This window comes from Nycticebus coucang, chromosome 9 (assembly GCF_027406575.1).
Source record: "Nycticebus coucang isolate mNycCou1 chromosome 9, mNycCou1.pri, whole genome shotgun sequence".
NCBI classification, from domain to species: Eukaryota; Metazoa; Chordata; class Mammalia; order Primates; family Lorisidae; genus Nycticebus; species Nycticebus coucang.
The window spans coordinates 46,646,940-46,661,190 of NC_069788.1; the positions used below are offsets into that span (position 1 = coordinate 46,646,940).

The 14,251-nt window shown below is 49.9% G+C and overlaps 2 protein-coding genes and 1 non-coding gene across 3 annotated transcripts; 2 read left to right on the plus strand and 1 right to left on the minus strand.

The window, feature by feature from the left end:
- Nucleotides 1–5,146, minus strand: PSMB9 (proteasome 20S subunit beta 9). The gene is made up of 6 exons (XM_053600962.1): nt 4,983–5,146; nt 3,152–3,219; nt 2,160–2,291; nt 1,399–1,528; nt 1,003–1,144; nt 1–181 (listed from the first exon to the last, which is right to left on the minus strand). The coding sequence occupies exons 1-6, from the start codon at nt 5,037–5,039 to the stop codon at nt 54–56; spliced, it is 657 nt and encodes a 218-aa protein (XP_053456937.1). The 5' UTR covers nt 5,040–5,146; the 3' UTR covers nt 1–53.
- Nucleotides 5,147–5,384: 238 nt separating this feature from the next.
- Nucleotides 5,385–14,078, plus strand: TAP1 (transporter 1, ATP binding cassette subfamily B member). Its single transcript, XM_053600956.1, has 11 exons — nt 5,385–6,221; nt 6,662–6,776; nt 6,918–7,048; nt 8,403–8,608; nt 9,084–9,281; nt 10,351–10,479; nt 10,647–10,835; nt 11,407–11,580; nt 11,811–11,973; nt 12,262–12,398; nt 13,527–14,078. Exons 1-11 carry the CDS (start codon nt 5,645–5,647, stop codon nt 13,731–13,733), a joined length of 2,226 nt encoding a protein of 741 aa, XP_053456931.1. The 5' UTR covers nt 5,385–5,644; the 3' UTR covers nt 13,734–14,078.
- On the plus strand, nt 13,249–13,353 carry LOC128595068 (U6 spliceosomal RNA). Its single transcript, XR_008382757.1, has one exon. It is a non-coding gene; the product is annotated as a U6 spliceosomal RNA (small nuclear RNA).
- Nucleotides 14,079–14,251: the final 173 nt, after the last annotated feature.

A 14,251-nucleotide genomic window follows, 5' to 3' on the forward strand; every position in this document is an offset into this window, starting at 1 on the left:
TTCTGATCCTAGAACATTTATTATAAAATAAGAGAGGGACGTCTGAGGAAGATTCACTCATCATAGAATTTTGGCAGCTCATTGCCCAAGATGACTCGATGGTCCACACCAGCAGCTGTAATGGTGACCAGGTAGATGACACCTCCGCTAGAACCATCCCGGCTCATGGCCAGAGCAATAGCTGCAGAGGGTTTCAGGATAGAGAGAGAGAAAATGGCTTAGCTTCAAAACTCCTTTCCTCCACTACCTACTACCTACCAATTTCACCTCAAAACCTACCTATTAGGGAGGTATATTTAGTGGTGTGCTAGTAAACTGGCTTAAAAAAAAAAGCCTTCATATGTAGCACCTGCTGATGTCCATGGTATAAATAATTCCACTATGACCAATATTAAGTTACATATAACAAGCTGCTCACAAATACTTGGCTATTTAGCTCTCATGAGCTGGCCTCCATCAGCCCCAACACACTACTGTTCTTTTCTTATTTTATTTTATTTTTTTTTGAGACAGAGTCTCACTTCGTATACCCCTGGGCAGAGTGCCATCATGTCATAACTCACAGCAACCTCAAACTCCTGGGCTCAAGGGATTTTCTTGCTTCAGCCTCTTGAGTAGCTGGGACTACAAGCTCTGCCACAACACTCGGCTGTTTTTTTAGAGACAGGGTCTCGCTCTTGCTCAGGCTGGTCTCAAAGTCCTGAGCTCAGGCAATCCACCCACCTTAGCCTCTCAGAGTGCTAGGATTACAGGCACAAGCCACTGTTCTTATGGTGACTGTCTTTCCTAACTTGGTTTACTCAGAACAGTACTGACTTACCCCATTGCCCCAAAGTCCCATCCGGTTGTGCATTTGTCCTGCCTCTTTTCACTTTTAAGAGTATATCATTTTGGACATTCAATGAAAGGATCACCCATGCATTCCTCTTCCTGTTCCTCACAATCCACTTCATCCCCATGTTTAAAAACCCTCTGCAGATACCCTTCCGCTTGGTTAGTTACCGTCTGTAGTGAAGCGCCTGCACTCCTCAGGGGACATGCCTGGTTTATATGCTGCGTCCACATAACCGTAGATATAGGTGCTGCCGGAGCCACCAATGGCAAAGGGCTGTCGGGTCAGCATTCCTCCCAGGGTTCCATATACCTGAGGGAAGGCATCCTCAGGTCACACTAAAGAATCACGAAGCCTGTACTTCCCACTGAGACAAGCGGGTGGTCTCTGCACCTTACAATGAAGTCCCAGTATCTCATATCCCAACAGTTATGAGACCGTATTATGCTTTCAGAGGTAGTGTCTTTGGAACTCACTGCTAGAATGACATATGACCTCCATCTCCCTCTGTAGGGGAGTGGGGAACCTCAAAAGAGGAGGGAAGAGGTGTTTTGGGAGGCACTCACCTGGCCCCCTTCACGCTCGTCCCAGCCAGCTACCATGAGATGTGCAGACAAGTCTTCCCGGTATTTGTAGGTGATGTTTCTCACCACTGTTGCAGCAGCCAGAACAAGCGGGGCTTCTTCCAGTTCCAGCCTGAAGGAAATGTTAGGAATAAAGGTCAATATAGTTTTCTTAAGTCCCACTCTCCTAGGCCATTACCCTGGACCCTGCCAAGTGACACCTGAAACCTAGAGCTGCAATAGTTCAAACTCCAGCTTCCCTCCCATGTGTCAAGGGGAACAGAGTCCCACACCACCAACTGGCAAGAAGCTCTCAATTGTTCACCCTATTTTACTCAGCCCCATCCCCCCAACTCCCAGTGATATAACTCTCTTTTGGCTGTAAAGGCCCTGCCCTTATGATTAAAAGCTGATAAGTTTACTTCCCTCCCAATGACGTTGATTTCTCATATGGCCACTGCCTGATATTATGGTGAGCCACGTCATCATTTTCTTCCTGATTATTTGTATTAGGATGGTGATTTACAATTTTCAAACTGCTTTCACATATATCATTTGGTTGCCCAAATAGTTACCTGGTAAGGTACTATCACCTCCACTTTACAGGTGCAGAAATTGGCCTAGAGAGATTCAGGTGCTAGCAGGAGCTAAAGGGAGAATTTTTCATTTCCCAATGCCATGCTCTTAGACCAGGACGCTGTTTAGGGGTTCACAGGTTGGGGAAGCTTCAGGGGGTGTGGAGGCAGGACCCCAGCTCTTCATACCCATGGAGCTCCAGCTGGTAGGCGGCCATGTCGGCCACGGCTTGGGCATCAGCTGCTGAACCAGAGAGTGCACAGAAGATGCGCTGGTGGAGAGGGGACAGCTTGTCAAACACTCGGTTCACCACCGCCTCTCTGTCAGGAAGAAGTCAGTGTTGGAGTTTGGGAATTTTTGACGTTGATTATTCCGTGTTTCTCAAATTTACTCGACAAGAGAATAGCATGACATTTAACGTTTGGATTAAGCAGGATAGTCATCTCAGATAAACTCATCACTGTGAGCATTAAAGTCAAAGTTGGACTTATTAGGCTTGGATTTTATAGTGACACAAACATAATAAGTTACGAAAAATATGGCTCTCGTCAATTTATCTTTGCTATTAACAATCTTGACGGAATGTAATATAAATAATATTGATCTAATCTCATATATTCCTTTTGCATGTGAGGAAATTGGTTAGGAGGGGAGAAGAGAGAAAATATTTTAATACATGATAAATGAGAAACCAGGTATCTGCTTGACAGAACCATCCTTTTTCTCCCTAAGCATATGGAAGGAGGCCAGGCCCCTCAAAAATGTCTCTCCTTGGAGATGCCTGTGGCTCAAAGGAGTGGTGTGCTGGCCCCATATGCCGGAGGTGGCGGGTTCAAACCCAGCCCCTGCCGGATACTGCAAAAAAAAAAAAAAAAAAAAAGTCTCTCATGTGCCCCTGTCAGATCCTGTTCCTTTACTCTCATCTCTGTATACTACAGGAAGGGTCACAGAAGCATTCAGACCCCAGATCCTCCTCCATGAATTCAGAGACCCAAACACCCACCAAATGGCTCTGTTATAGTGTTTTTTTCAGGAAGGTCAACTCTACTTCTTCAAACTCCAGTCCACCAGTCCTTTCAAGAGTCCACCAGTCCTTTCAAACTCCAGTCCACCAGTCCTTTCAAGTGTATTTGCATAGCATTAGCTTCATTCCAAATGCATACACCCTCGCTTTACTCACCCTGCAGACACCCGGGAGTCAGAGCCCATCACTACACCTCCGTCAAACTCCACTGCCATGATGGTCGTCTGCAGACAGAGTATGGAATATCAGAGGGGTAGAGCCTTCATCCTCTCATGTTACGGAAGAGGAAGCATTCCCAGAGAAGGGACATGACTGGCTCAAGGTCATACAGTAAGTCAGGCCAGGGCTGACTCCCATACAAGTTCCCTCCACCCCATCTGCCCACTTTCTCTGTTGATCCATCTGGCTGCAGGGGATACACAGAAAGAACCATATCCTAAGCCCCAACATAAGTGGGATCCTTCCCACTTCTAAAGAGAGAACTGGGAATGGGCCTCTTAAAAGCAGAAGTGCTTCCTCTGAGGGGAGCACCACAAGCAGATCATCTCCATCGCACACGTGTGGACAGACCCAACACAGCACTGGACTGTGAACTGGGAAACAAGGGCGAGTATTTTGGGGTCCAGAATCCTCTCCCCCATTCCCACTTAACCAGAAACAAGCTCTGTCAGTTTACTGAACAATGGAAAACATCGAGGGGATAGTGGTTAGCATGGCCAGGGGTCAAGGCAGGAGGGGACCAGCAAGGAACACACAGATGGTTTAAAATAAGAAAGTTTTCCTTAAGGTATTTCTGATCAAGAAGTCAGTCAGTATCTCAGTAGCCAGGGAAAGCGACCTATACCAAGAGAGGATCTGAATGGGGAATTTAAGCTGACCTTTCCAGGTCAAGAAATGAATTAAGAAATGAGAGAGGATAAAACTACACTTTTTCTACAACTGTTTAGTTGAAAGGAGCCTTAAAGATCCTCCTTTCAAATGAAGGAACTGAGGCAGAGAAGAGACCAATGACTTACCCAAGGTCACACAGAATGTACAGCAGACCTGGGACTAAAACCCAGGTCTAACTCCTGGGTTTGACTTCTATTTCCTACTTGCCACTGCTCACTTGGCAATAGGAGGAGATTTTCCAATTTATAAAGTTTTACTGTTCCCTTTCTCACGGTGAGGTAAGTTACCCTGGCCCCTGGGACACTGCCCTGAGTATGCTTTCTGACATACTGCCCACCAGTAGAAGGCCAGAGAACAGAGGTAACACCATCCCAGAGGCTGTTCCTCTATAACAGAGCTGCCCTGGGGTCAAGGTGGTGGCAGCAGTCTGAGAGCAGAAGCCAGCCAGCCTTGGGCCTGCCATCCGCCCCAGGCGCCCATCCTGAGCAAAGTTCCCGGTGGGCCCTTGGGGGTGGGCAAGGAAGACACAGGAAGGGAGCGGGCAGCACCTGGGCCAAGGAGGAGCCTTCCTGGGTCAAGCTGGGGAAGGGGATCCCTGGAATCCATTATCAGTGTTTGGGCTGAGAGTTACCCAGGGCGATTTTATCAGAGGTCTGTGTGATGAGTTGGTCCTTCTCAATACGTGCCCGCATTCCCTTTTCTCAAGTACGGTCCTACTTCACGCCAGGCACCATTTCCTCATCTCTTTGCACAGTCCCCAACTCCCCCTTTTCATTTAACCAGCCCACACTGTCCAGACCAGAGTGAAAGCGAAAGCGCATTGGAGCCGCTTCCCCTTGACGCTTCCAACTGAGAGTCAAAGCACCCCCTTCTCCACCAGCTTCGCATGCCCGTCCCATCGCCGACCCCTCCACGACCCCCTTCAGAACAGAAATACCCTCTGGTCGGTGAGGGAGGGGGGACAATCACTGGCTGCTACAAGCTACCGTCCTACACTCCTGTTAGTCTCCGCATTCACTTTTCAATGCTTCCAGGGTCTCCTCACCTGCTGCTTCTCCCCCAACCCCCTGCCAACCCTCAAGCCCGGACCCATTACCCCGGTGTGGACTTCTGCCCAGGGTAAGTCCCCGGTTGGTGCTCCCGCCCGCAGCATCCCTGCCAGGCGATGCGCTTCTCGCTGCCTGCGGCTCTGGTTTCCGACCTGGGACAGCGCGCGGCGCGCAGCCTATAGCCCCGCCCCGTCACTACTCCCGCCAGGGGGCGCCGGAGTCTTCTCGGTGAGGTTCGCGCCTGGTGCCAACCCGTGCAGGGCACATCTGCCTGGAGACAGGTGACGAAAGAGCCCAGCCCTGAGGCCGGGAAGAGAAGATTCGCGCAAGTGGATCCAGAGGAGGCCGGGGGAGGAGGGAAGGGTGTGTGCGTGATGGAGAAAATGGGACACTAGGGCAGCGCCCCAGAATCTTAGATCCAACTTAACCTTCTACTCCCAGAATAGTCTGGGCGGGCCGCTGTAAGAAGTGGGCGGATCTAGGGAGCGGGCGGCAGCTTTCGATTTTCCTTTCCGGGAAACCACTGCGCTTCTCAGCAGGACCAGGACTGGCTGGTTCCCGGGACTTTCAAAGAGCCCCGCCCCCGCCCGCCCTACTCGGTCCCCCAGCTGCGCGTCCCTGCGGACTCGATTGCACCCAGAGACTCCCGCCCAGCGGGCGACAGCTGGGAGTTTCAGGCCAGGACAGGAACAGCCACACCCTCGAGCCAATGGCCAGTTCAGGGTCCCCCGCTCCTTGCGGGTGCCCCTGCCTCTTCCGAGCTTCTCTCCCGTGGTCCGGGACAATGCTGCTGCTTCTCGCCGACTGGGTGCTGCTGCGGCCCGCGCTGCCCCGCCTGTTCTCTCGGCTGGCGCCCGCGGCGCTGCCGCTGCTCCGGCTCTGGGCGGTGGGGCTGAGCCGCTGGGCCCTGCTGTGGCTGGGGGCGCGCGGGGTCCTCAAGGCAACGGCTGGCTCCATGTACGCAAGCGTAGGAGCCCAGGGCTGGCTGGCTGCTTTGGAGCCATTGGCAGCGGCGCTGGGCTTAGCCCTGCCGGGACTTGCCCTGTTCCGAGACCTGCGCTCGTGGGGAGTCCCCGGGGCCGCTGACAGCACCAGGCTACTTCACTGGGGAAGTCACCTCGACGCCTTCGTCCTCAGCTATGCAGCGGCACTGCCCGCAGCCGCCCTGTGGCACAAACTCGGGAGCCTCCGGGTGCCTCGCTCTGTGCGTCGGCTTCTAGGCTGCCTGAGCTCGGAGATAGGCCGATTCCCGCTGATTCTGGTCCTGCTGGTCCTCTCCTGTCTTGGTAAGAGGGACTCAGGGCGAGAGGGGAGGACACAGGGGGACTGTGCAGGAATGGTCAGTGTAGTGTGGGGTCTGGCAAATGCAGATCCTGAGGAGATCACGCAGTGTGGAGGAGAGAGCACTGCACTGGTGGGATCCTGGGCTCCAGCCCTGGGCCACGGTGGGCAGGTCCTTTCCGCCGCCCAGCCTCATCTCTAAGAGCAGGGCATTCTACTTCATACTTTCTAGCCTTCTTAATTAAACCGCTGAAAGGTCGGGGGTGCGGGGCAGCAGCAGGGTAGCCAGCTCCAGGACAGCCTATTCAGGTTCAGGATTGTGACCCCCTTTCTGCTGCTGCCCTCTGGGATAACGGTGAGGGACAGAGGGGCAGAGGGTGCGGTCTGATTGGAGCTGACCTGCTTAGATTTAGTATTTGTGACTGACTCTCCTCTCTCTTCCCAGGGGAAATGGCCATTCCATTCTTCACTGGACGCCTCACTGACTGGATTCTACAGGATGGGACAGCTGCTACCTTCACTCGAAACATAGCTCTCATGTCTGTTCTTACCATAGCCAGGTCTGTGGGCTGATAATGGGAAACCTGGAAAAGAGGGAGTTGGCAGTTAGGACTGCTGCCCAAAGTGCACTTCTGTGGGGATACCTGGGACCTCTGTGTCTCATGAACACACCAACCCTCCTTTTCCTGGTCTCTCTCTAGTGCAGTGCTGGAGTTCCTGGGTGATGGCGTCTACAACAGCACCATGGGCCGCGTGCACAGCTCCCTGCAGGGAGAGGTGTTCCAGGCGGTCATGCGCCAGGAGACAGAGTTTTTCCACCAGAACCAAACAGGTTTCTCATGAAATTCTTTCATTATACACTTGTGAACTGTTTATATCCCCATCTACCTGCTTTTACTTATAACCTTCATATCTCTCTCTCTCTCTCTCACACACACACACACACACTTTATTTCTTATTCCTGATATTCCTCAGGAGCAAAATATTGTGCTCTTTACCTTAAGAAAAACCTAAAATTTTCCTCTAGGATTTTTCCATAGATCTATCCCTATGTCTCTTTATAATTTCAAATTCAGTTAATGGAGTCCAACCACCTCATTTTACAGGGAAGGAAATGCTAAATGCTGAGGCCTAAATCCCAAATGCTGAAACTTGCACAGTCACACATGGCTGGAGATAAACTTGGGGTTAGAACCCCAGTCTCTGGGTTTCCAGCATGGTGCTCGTTAAACTCCAGCATGATTTCTAGCAGACCTCCCACTCTTGGTTCCCAGTGTCAAACTCCAGCGTGATTTCTAGCAGATCTCCCAGTCTTGGTTCCCAGTGTTAAACTCCAGCATGATTTCTAGCAACACCTCCTACACTTGGTTCCCAGTGTTAAACTCCAGCGTGATTTCTAGCAGACCTCCCAGTCTTGGTTCCCAGTGTTAAACTCCAGCGTGATTTCTAGCAGACCTCCCACACTTGGTTCCCAGTGTTAAACTCCAGCGTGATTTCTAGCAACACCTCCCACACTTGGTTCCCAGTGTTAAACTCCAGCGTGATTTCTAGCAGCACCTCCCTCTCCTCCACCTCTGCTATGGGACCAGGTTAAGCTCTTCCTGCCTGGGTGTATACTGTGGAATTTATGGGTCTTCAGGGAACTGAAAGCTTTCAGAGAAATGGACATTTATATGCACATCACTTTCTTTTTTTTTTTTTTGTAGAGACAGAGTCTCACTTTATGGCCCTCGGTAGAGTGCCGTGGCCTCACACGGCTCACAGCAACCTCCAACTCCTGGGCTTCAGCGATTCTCTTGCCTCAGCCTCCCGAGTAGCTGGGACTACAGGCGCCCGCCACAATGCCCGGCTATTTTTTGGTTGCAGTTCAGCTGGGGGCCGGGTTTGAACCCGCCACCCTCGGTATATGGGGCCAGCACCTTACCGACTGAGCCACAGGCGCCGCCCTGCACATCACTTTCTTTATAATTAAAGTGAAGGTCTAAACTCATTCTCCCTGCACTGAGATTCCAAGACCACCCAAACCCCTTAACCTGGCTTACTCCAGCCTCCTTAGAACCCCACCTTGGCCTCCTTAGAGCAACATGTAGACACTACTGCTGGCACCCTGGCTCATCATCAGTTGGAAACTCCTCGCCTGGAAACTGCTTCATTCACTTTACTTTCTTCTCCCCAACCTTGACAGGTGCCATCACATCTCGGGTAACAGAGGACACGTCCACCCTAAGTGAGTCTCTGAGTGAGAAGCTGAGCCTACTGCTGTGGTACCTGGTGCGAGGACTGTGTCTCCTGATGTTCATGCTCTGGGGGTCACTGTCCCTCACCATGGTTACCCTGGTCGCCCTGCCTCTGCTCTTCCTTCTACCTAAGAGGCTGGGAAAATGGTACCAGGTATGTCCAGGGAGTGGCTCAACCCATACAGACCCTCATTTCCCAGACTTGGCAGACTCCATTCCTCTCAGATTGTTCACAGAATCTTCACTGATTCTCCATTTTCATGGAACTAACTGCCCTGTGTTCCATGTTCCCAGATTGCTCAACACTGATTTTCATAGTCTCTGTGTCTTCTCTTCTAACGTTTGCCTACAATCTGTCTTTAAGAATATGATCCCCAACCCATTTTCCTCTTCTTTGTATTTCTTTAGAATCCAGTGGGCATAGCTGTTTCTCTATGGTAGTGGTTCTCAACCTGTGGGTTGCGATCCCTTTTAACTGTATTAAAGGGTTGTGGCATTAGGAAGGTTGAGAACCACTGCTCTTTGGTATTTCTGCCTCTTCTCACCCTTAATTTCAAACCAGGTAACTGGGGTACTGTCCCTTATGGTTTGCCAGCCCAGTGTGACATCTCTTGTCCATGTTTCCACAGTCACTGGCGGTGCAGGTGCAGCAATCTCTGGCAGAGTCCAGCCAGGTGGCCATTGAGGCTCTGTCAGCCATGCCCACAGTCCGGAGCTTTGCCAATGAGGAGGGCGAGGCCCAGAAGTTTAGGCAAAAGCTGCAAGAAGTAAAGATGCTCAACCAGAAGCAGGCCCTGGCCTATGCAGTCAATCTCTGGACCACCAGTGTGAGCACATTCCCTTGTCCCCAAGATGCTAAGACTCCATTCCCTTTCCTGTGATCTTGTTCCCACTCCTCCTCCAATAGGAAATGGTTGGTTCAGTGTTTTCATCCCAGCAACCTGAGGCTAATGACTCTAGTGTCCCTCTTAGTGTCCCTAACCCCCTCCCTCCTTTTAGGAATGCTACCTGGCTTCCTTTTGCTAAGATACACAAAATCCACACACCTTGGGGAGACATGCTATGTCTTCTAGTCCAAGGGCTTTCCTTTGTCTCTCATGGGAAGCTCAGGGAGCCTTAAATTCCCATATCTCGGTCTGCTTCATGCTGGTAGTATGTGGATGTGTTAGAGGGAACCATGGTACAGTGGATCCCAGGGATGAGGGGGATCCGTGATGCAATGGAAAGAGAACCAGAAACTGACCAGCAGTCAGATGTGCCTGGCTTGATACCCCCATTTACTAACTCTGTGACCATAGACAAGTACCTTTCTTTCACTGAGATCGTTTTCTCATTTTAAAAAATGGGAGTGAGTGATATAATCTTCCTTACAGGGCAGTTGATAGGAGTATTAGCCAACATTGCATTCATAACAGCCTTTTGCAAAGAGTAAAGTGCTCCCCAATCAAGGTGATAATGGAGGTGGTGATGAAGCTGATGATAACTTGGGGTCTTTGTGAGACCTTTCTACCTATTTAGCTTGCTGATGTTACCTGGGGGACAGGGACTTTGTATCTTTTTTTTTTTTTTTTTTTCTGTAGAGACAGAGTCTCACTTTACTGCCATGGCGTCATACGGCTCACAGCAACCTCCAGCTCTTGGGCTTATGTGATTCTCTTGCCTCAGCCTCCCGAGCAGCTGGGACTACAGGCGCCTGCCACAACGCCCGGCTATTTTTTTGTTGTTGCAGTTTGGCCGGGGCTGGGTTTGAACCCACCACCCTCGGCATATGGGGCCGGCGCCCTACTCACTGAGCCACAGGCGCCGCCCTGTATCTTTTATATTAATGACTTTGCTTCTTTGTGTCCCTTAAAAATTTCCCTGCCACAATCCATTTTTTATGTGGTCTCTCTATAGATTTCAGGGATGCTGCTGAAAGTGGGAATCCTATACATCGGTGGGCAGCTGGTGACCAGTGGGGCTGTAAGCAGTGGGAACCTTGTCACATTTGTTCTGTACCAGATCCAGTTCACCTCAGCTGTTGAGGTGAGGTCCCCTAGTGTCTCCCACTCCCTCTTCCCAGTCACTATTCCTTCCCCTGGCCCAGCACCATGTGTGTCTTTCTTCCCTTCTTTACGCTTCTCACCTAACATAATCCTGGCAAACAGATTAGGTCGCCCTACTTCCCTCTCACTATTCATACCTCCCTGCAGGCATTGCTCTCCACCTATCCCTATGTACAGAAGGCTGTGGGCTCCTCAGAGAAAATATTTGAATATCTAGACCGCACACCTCGCTGCCCACCTAGTGGTCTGTTGACTTCCTTAAACCTGGAGGGCCGTGTCCAGTTCCAAGATGTCTCCTTCGCTTACCATAATCGTCCAGATGTCTCAGTGCTGCAGGTATGTGCTATAACCTACCAATCCCTGTGTTCCATCAGCCCCAACTGCAATTCTGCTGTCCTAAGTTTTCTTCCTGCTTTCTGCCTGCTTGACACCAAGCACAGATCCTTCCTCACCCTTTAAAGGCAGTGATAGCATCATCTGTTCGATAAATCTTCCCCATACTCAAGAACCTATTTGGTCTTCCAAGAAGAATGAAGGAAGAGGTTTCAAATAGAAGACTCCCGTTCCAAGGAATTGTCACAGCAAAATCTGTGTCTTTAGCCTTCCATCTTTCCTTTTTCTTTCCATTTGTGATTTGGAATGTGATTTCTTTTCTGTTTCTTGGTGGTATCTGGTATCAAGTGTGTGGCATAGTGGTACTTGGTCTTTGCCCTTGCCTTTGTCTCATCTTCTGTCTCTACTCCTTGGGGAGGCATCTTCCAGAAATCTGTGCATGTGGGAGGGTAGGAGTTATTATATTTCCCATTTTTCTTCTGGGGTAAATCATACTATGTAGCATGACAATGATAGTCTTGAAGTTAGGGGCCTCTTAGGGTACTCAGTCCGTCTCTTATTGTGTGGACTCCAGGGGCTAACATTCACCCTACGTCCTGGTGAGGTGACAGCGCTGGTGGGACCCAATGGGTCTGGGAAGAGCACAGTGGCTGCCCTGCTGCAGAATCTGTACCAGCCCACAGGGGGAAAGGTGCTGCTGGATGAGAAGCCCGTCTGGCAATATGAGCACCGCTACCTACACAGCCAGGTGTGTAAGAAGGTGGCGTGAGGGAGGGCGGGGAGCATTACAAAGAAGAGTGTTCTCTCTGAGCACTCTGAAAGGAGGGTTAGGGAAGGATAAGAGACCGTGGGTGGAGATGGGAATGTGGTCAAGAGAGGGCATGTAATTTTGTGATATGCTCTTCTGAGAGCATATCAATGTCTAGGTAAACACACGCCTGTGTTCCTTGTTTCGTGATTCATCATATCTCATCTCAGGTGGCTGCAGTAGGACAAGAGCCACAGTTATTTGGAAGAAGTCTTCATGAAAATATTGCCTATGGCCTGACCCAGAAGCCAACTATGGAGGAAATCAAAGCTGCTGCAATGGAGTCTGGAGCCCATAGTTTCATCTCTAGGCTCCCTCAGGGCTATGACACCGGTACTCTGTCCACTCACCTCACCACCCCACACACCTTTGCCTTTATGAAACCCCAATAGTATTGCTTTTTTCTGCAGTGCCTCCTGCCCCACAGACACCAGTTTGAAGCTGCTATGATCTTGCTCCCCTGGCTTCTTTATTCTCACCTCCTCATAACTCCATTCATCTTCCCAGAATCTCCACTATCCAGCTGCATCTGCCAGTTCCTGGTGTGTGTGTGTGTGTGTGTCTGCACAGATGCATACATATGTGGCTGTCTAGTTCTCATCTTGGCTCTTGTCTTTGCAGAAGCAGGTGAGGCTGGGAGCCAACTGTCAGGAGGTCAGCGACAGGCTGTGGCCTTGGCCAGAGCGTTGATTCGGAAACCATGTGTACTTATCCTGGATGATGCTACCAGTGCCCTGGATGCAGACAGCCAGTTACGGGTGAGTCATCTTCTTAATGTCAATATCCCACCCAATCTTGCTTCCTTTATTCATCCCATATTAGTTCTACTAACATCGTAATTATACAATCCAGTCCTTGTAATTCTCAGTTCCCATTAGTGTCTCAAGACACTTTGAATCAGTTAAAGGAGACTATCTCCAGACTCTGAATCTCTAAAGCCAAACATAAAGAAAAGGCTGTGCTAATAATATTATGTAATTGTATTGTGTTAGATGTGCTACTAGGCCAGTTACATGTACTGTCTCATTTATTTATTGTGAATCCTTGGAGGCTAAGAGAGGCTGAATAACCTCATGTAGAGGTCATATAGATGTTGAGTAGCGTAGCCTGGATCCAAATTTAGGTCCTCCTGACTGGAATGTTCATTTTTTTTTTTTTTGAGATAGAGTCTTACTTTGTCCCCTTGGGAGAGTGCCGTGGCATTATAGCTCATAGCAACCTCAAACTCCTGGGCTCAACAGATTCTTCTGCCTCAGCCTCCCAAGTAGCCAGGACTACAGGTGCCTGTCACAATGCTAGCTAGGTTTTAGAGATGAGAGTCTCGCTCTTGCTCAGGCTGGTCTTAAACTTGTGAGCTCAAGCAGTCCACCTGCCTCAGCCTCCCAGAATGCTGGGATTACAGGTGTGAGCCACCACTCCTGGCTGATGTTCTTTACTACAACAGTGTATTTCCTTAACATCTAATACAAAAATTCCCAGTCCCTTGGTAGAGAGGAGAAGTCTGTTCAAAACCCTTTTTACTCTTCTCTCACAAGTTTCACCGTAGGACTCTGGCTTTTATCCCACTTTTGTGCCCTCAAGTAAAGAGTCCTTAAAAACAAAGGTTTGGTGCTTGCTTCAGCAGCACATATACTAAAATTGGAACCATACAGAGATTAGCATGGCCCCCTGCACAAGGATGACACGCAAATTCATGAAGCGTTCCATATTTAAAAAAAAAAAAAAGGTTTGGCAGAGAAGCACTCAAAACAGGCATCTTTGGTGTCCTTGGGGGTATAGGTAGAGTCAACAGTGATTCTGTGAGGTCTGTCCCAGCCCTGGAAGTACAGGTGTGTCCCTGAGCTGGGGCTGGCCCCTGCACTGACAGAGCCTATGTCTTTTCTCAGGTGGAGCAGCTCCTATATAAAAGTCCCAAGCGGGGTTTTCGCTCTGTGCTTCTCATCACCCAGAACCTCAGCCTGGTGGAGAAGGCTGCTCAGGTGCTCTTTCTGAAAGGAGGCACCATCTGTGAGGCCGGAACCCACCAGCAGCTCATGCAGAAAAGGGGACACTATTGGGACATGGTGCAGGCTCCTGCAGGTGCTCCAGAATGAAAAACTCTCAGACTCCGTCTCCCTCTTTTCTTCTCTATGGTGGAGGGTTTGGGAGCAAAGACCTTACCAGAACTGCAGAGCAGGTAGCTGCTTCTAGGAGGAGTTGGCGGAAATTTACATGAGCTTTACTTTCTCTCCACAGGATTTGCAACTCCTTAAGTGCTAAGGTTTAGAGCCAGGGTCAGTGCTTTGTGTGAATAGCACTCTGAAAATGAGGGGGAATATTCAGAACATACACAGAGAAGGGAAAACCAGCCACGTTCAATATGGCCAAAGGCATAAGCTGGTCCATAAATAGTCTGTGGATTCTTGATATTTATAATAAAATAGGTATTTTGTACTGTGGTTTCTTGTGTTTCTGGGACACGGAATGGCTCTTTTGCAGCACACTTTTCAACAGGCAAGTGTCTCCCCTTTAGCGTCTGCAAAGTCTTACAGCCCTAAGTGCACATCTTCACCTTTAAGTTTTCTATTTCCTATGATTTCCCCTCCACTTCCCCGTGCCCCCACGCTCGCCC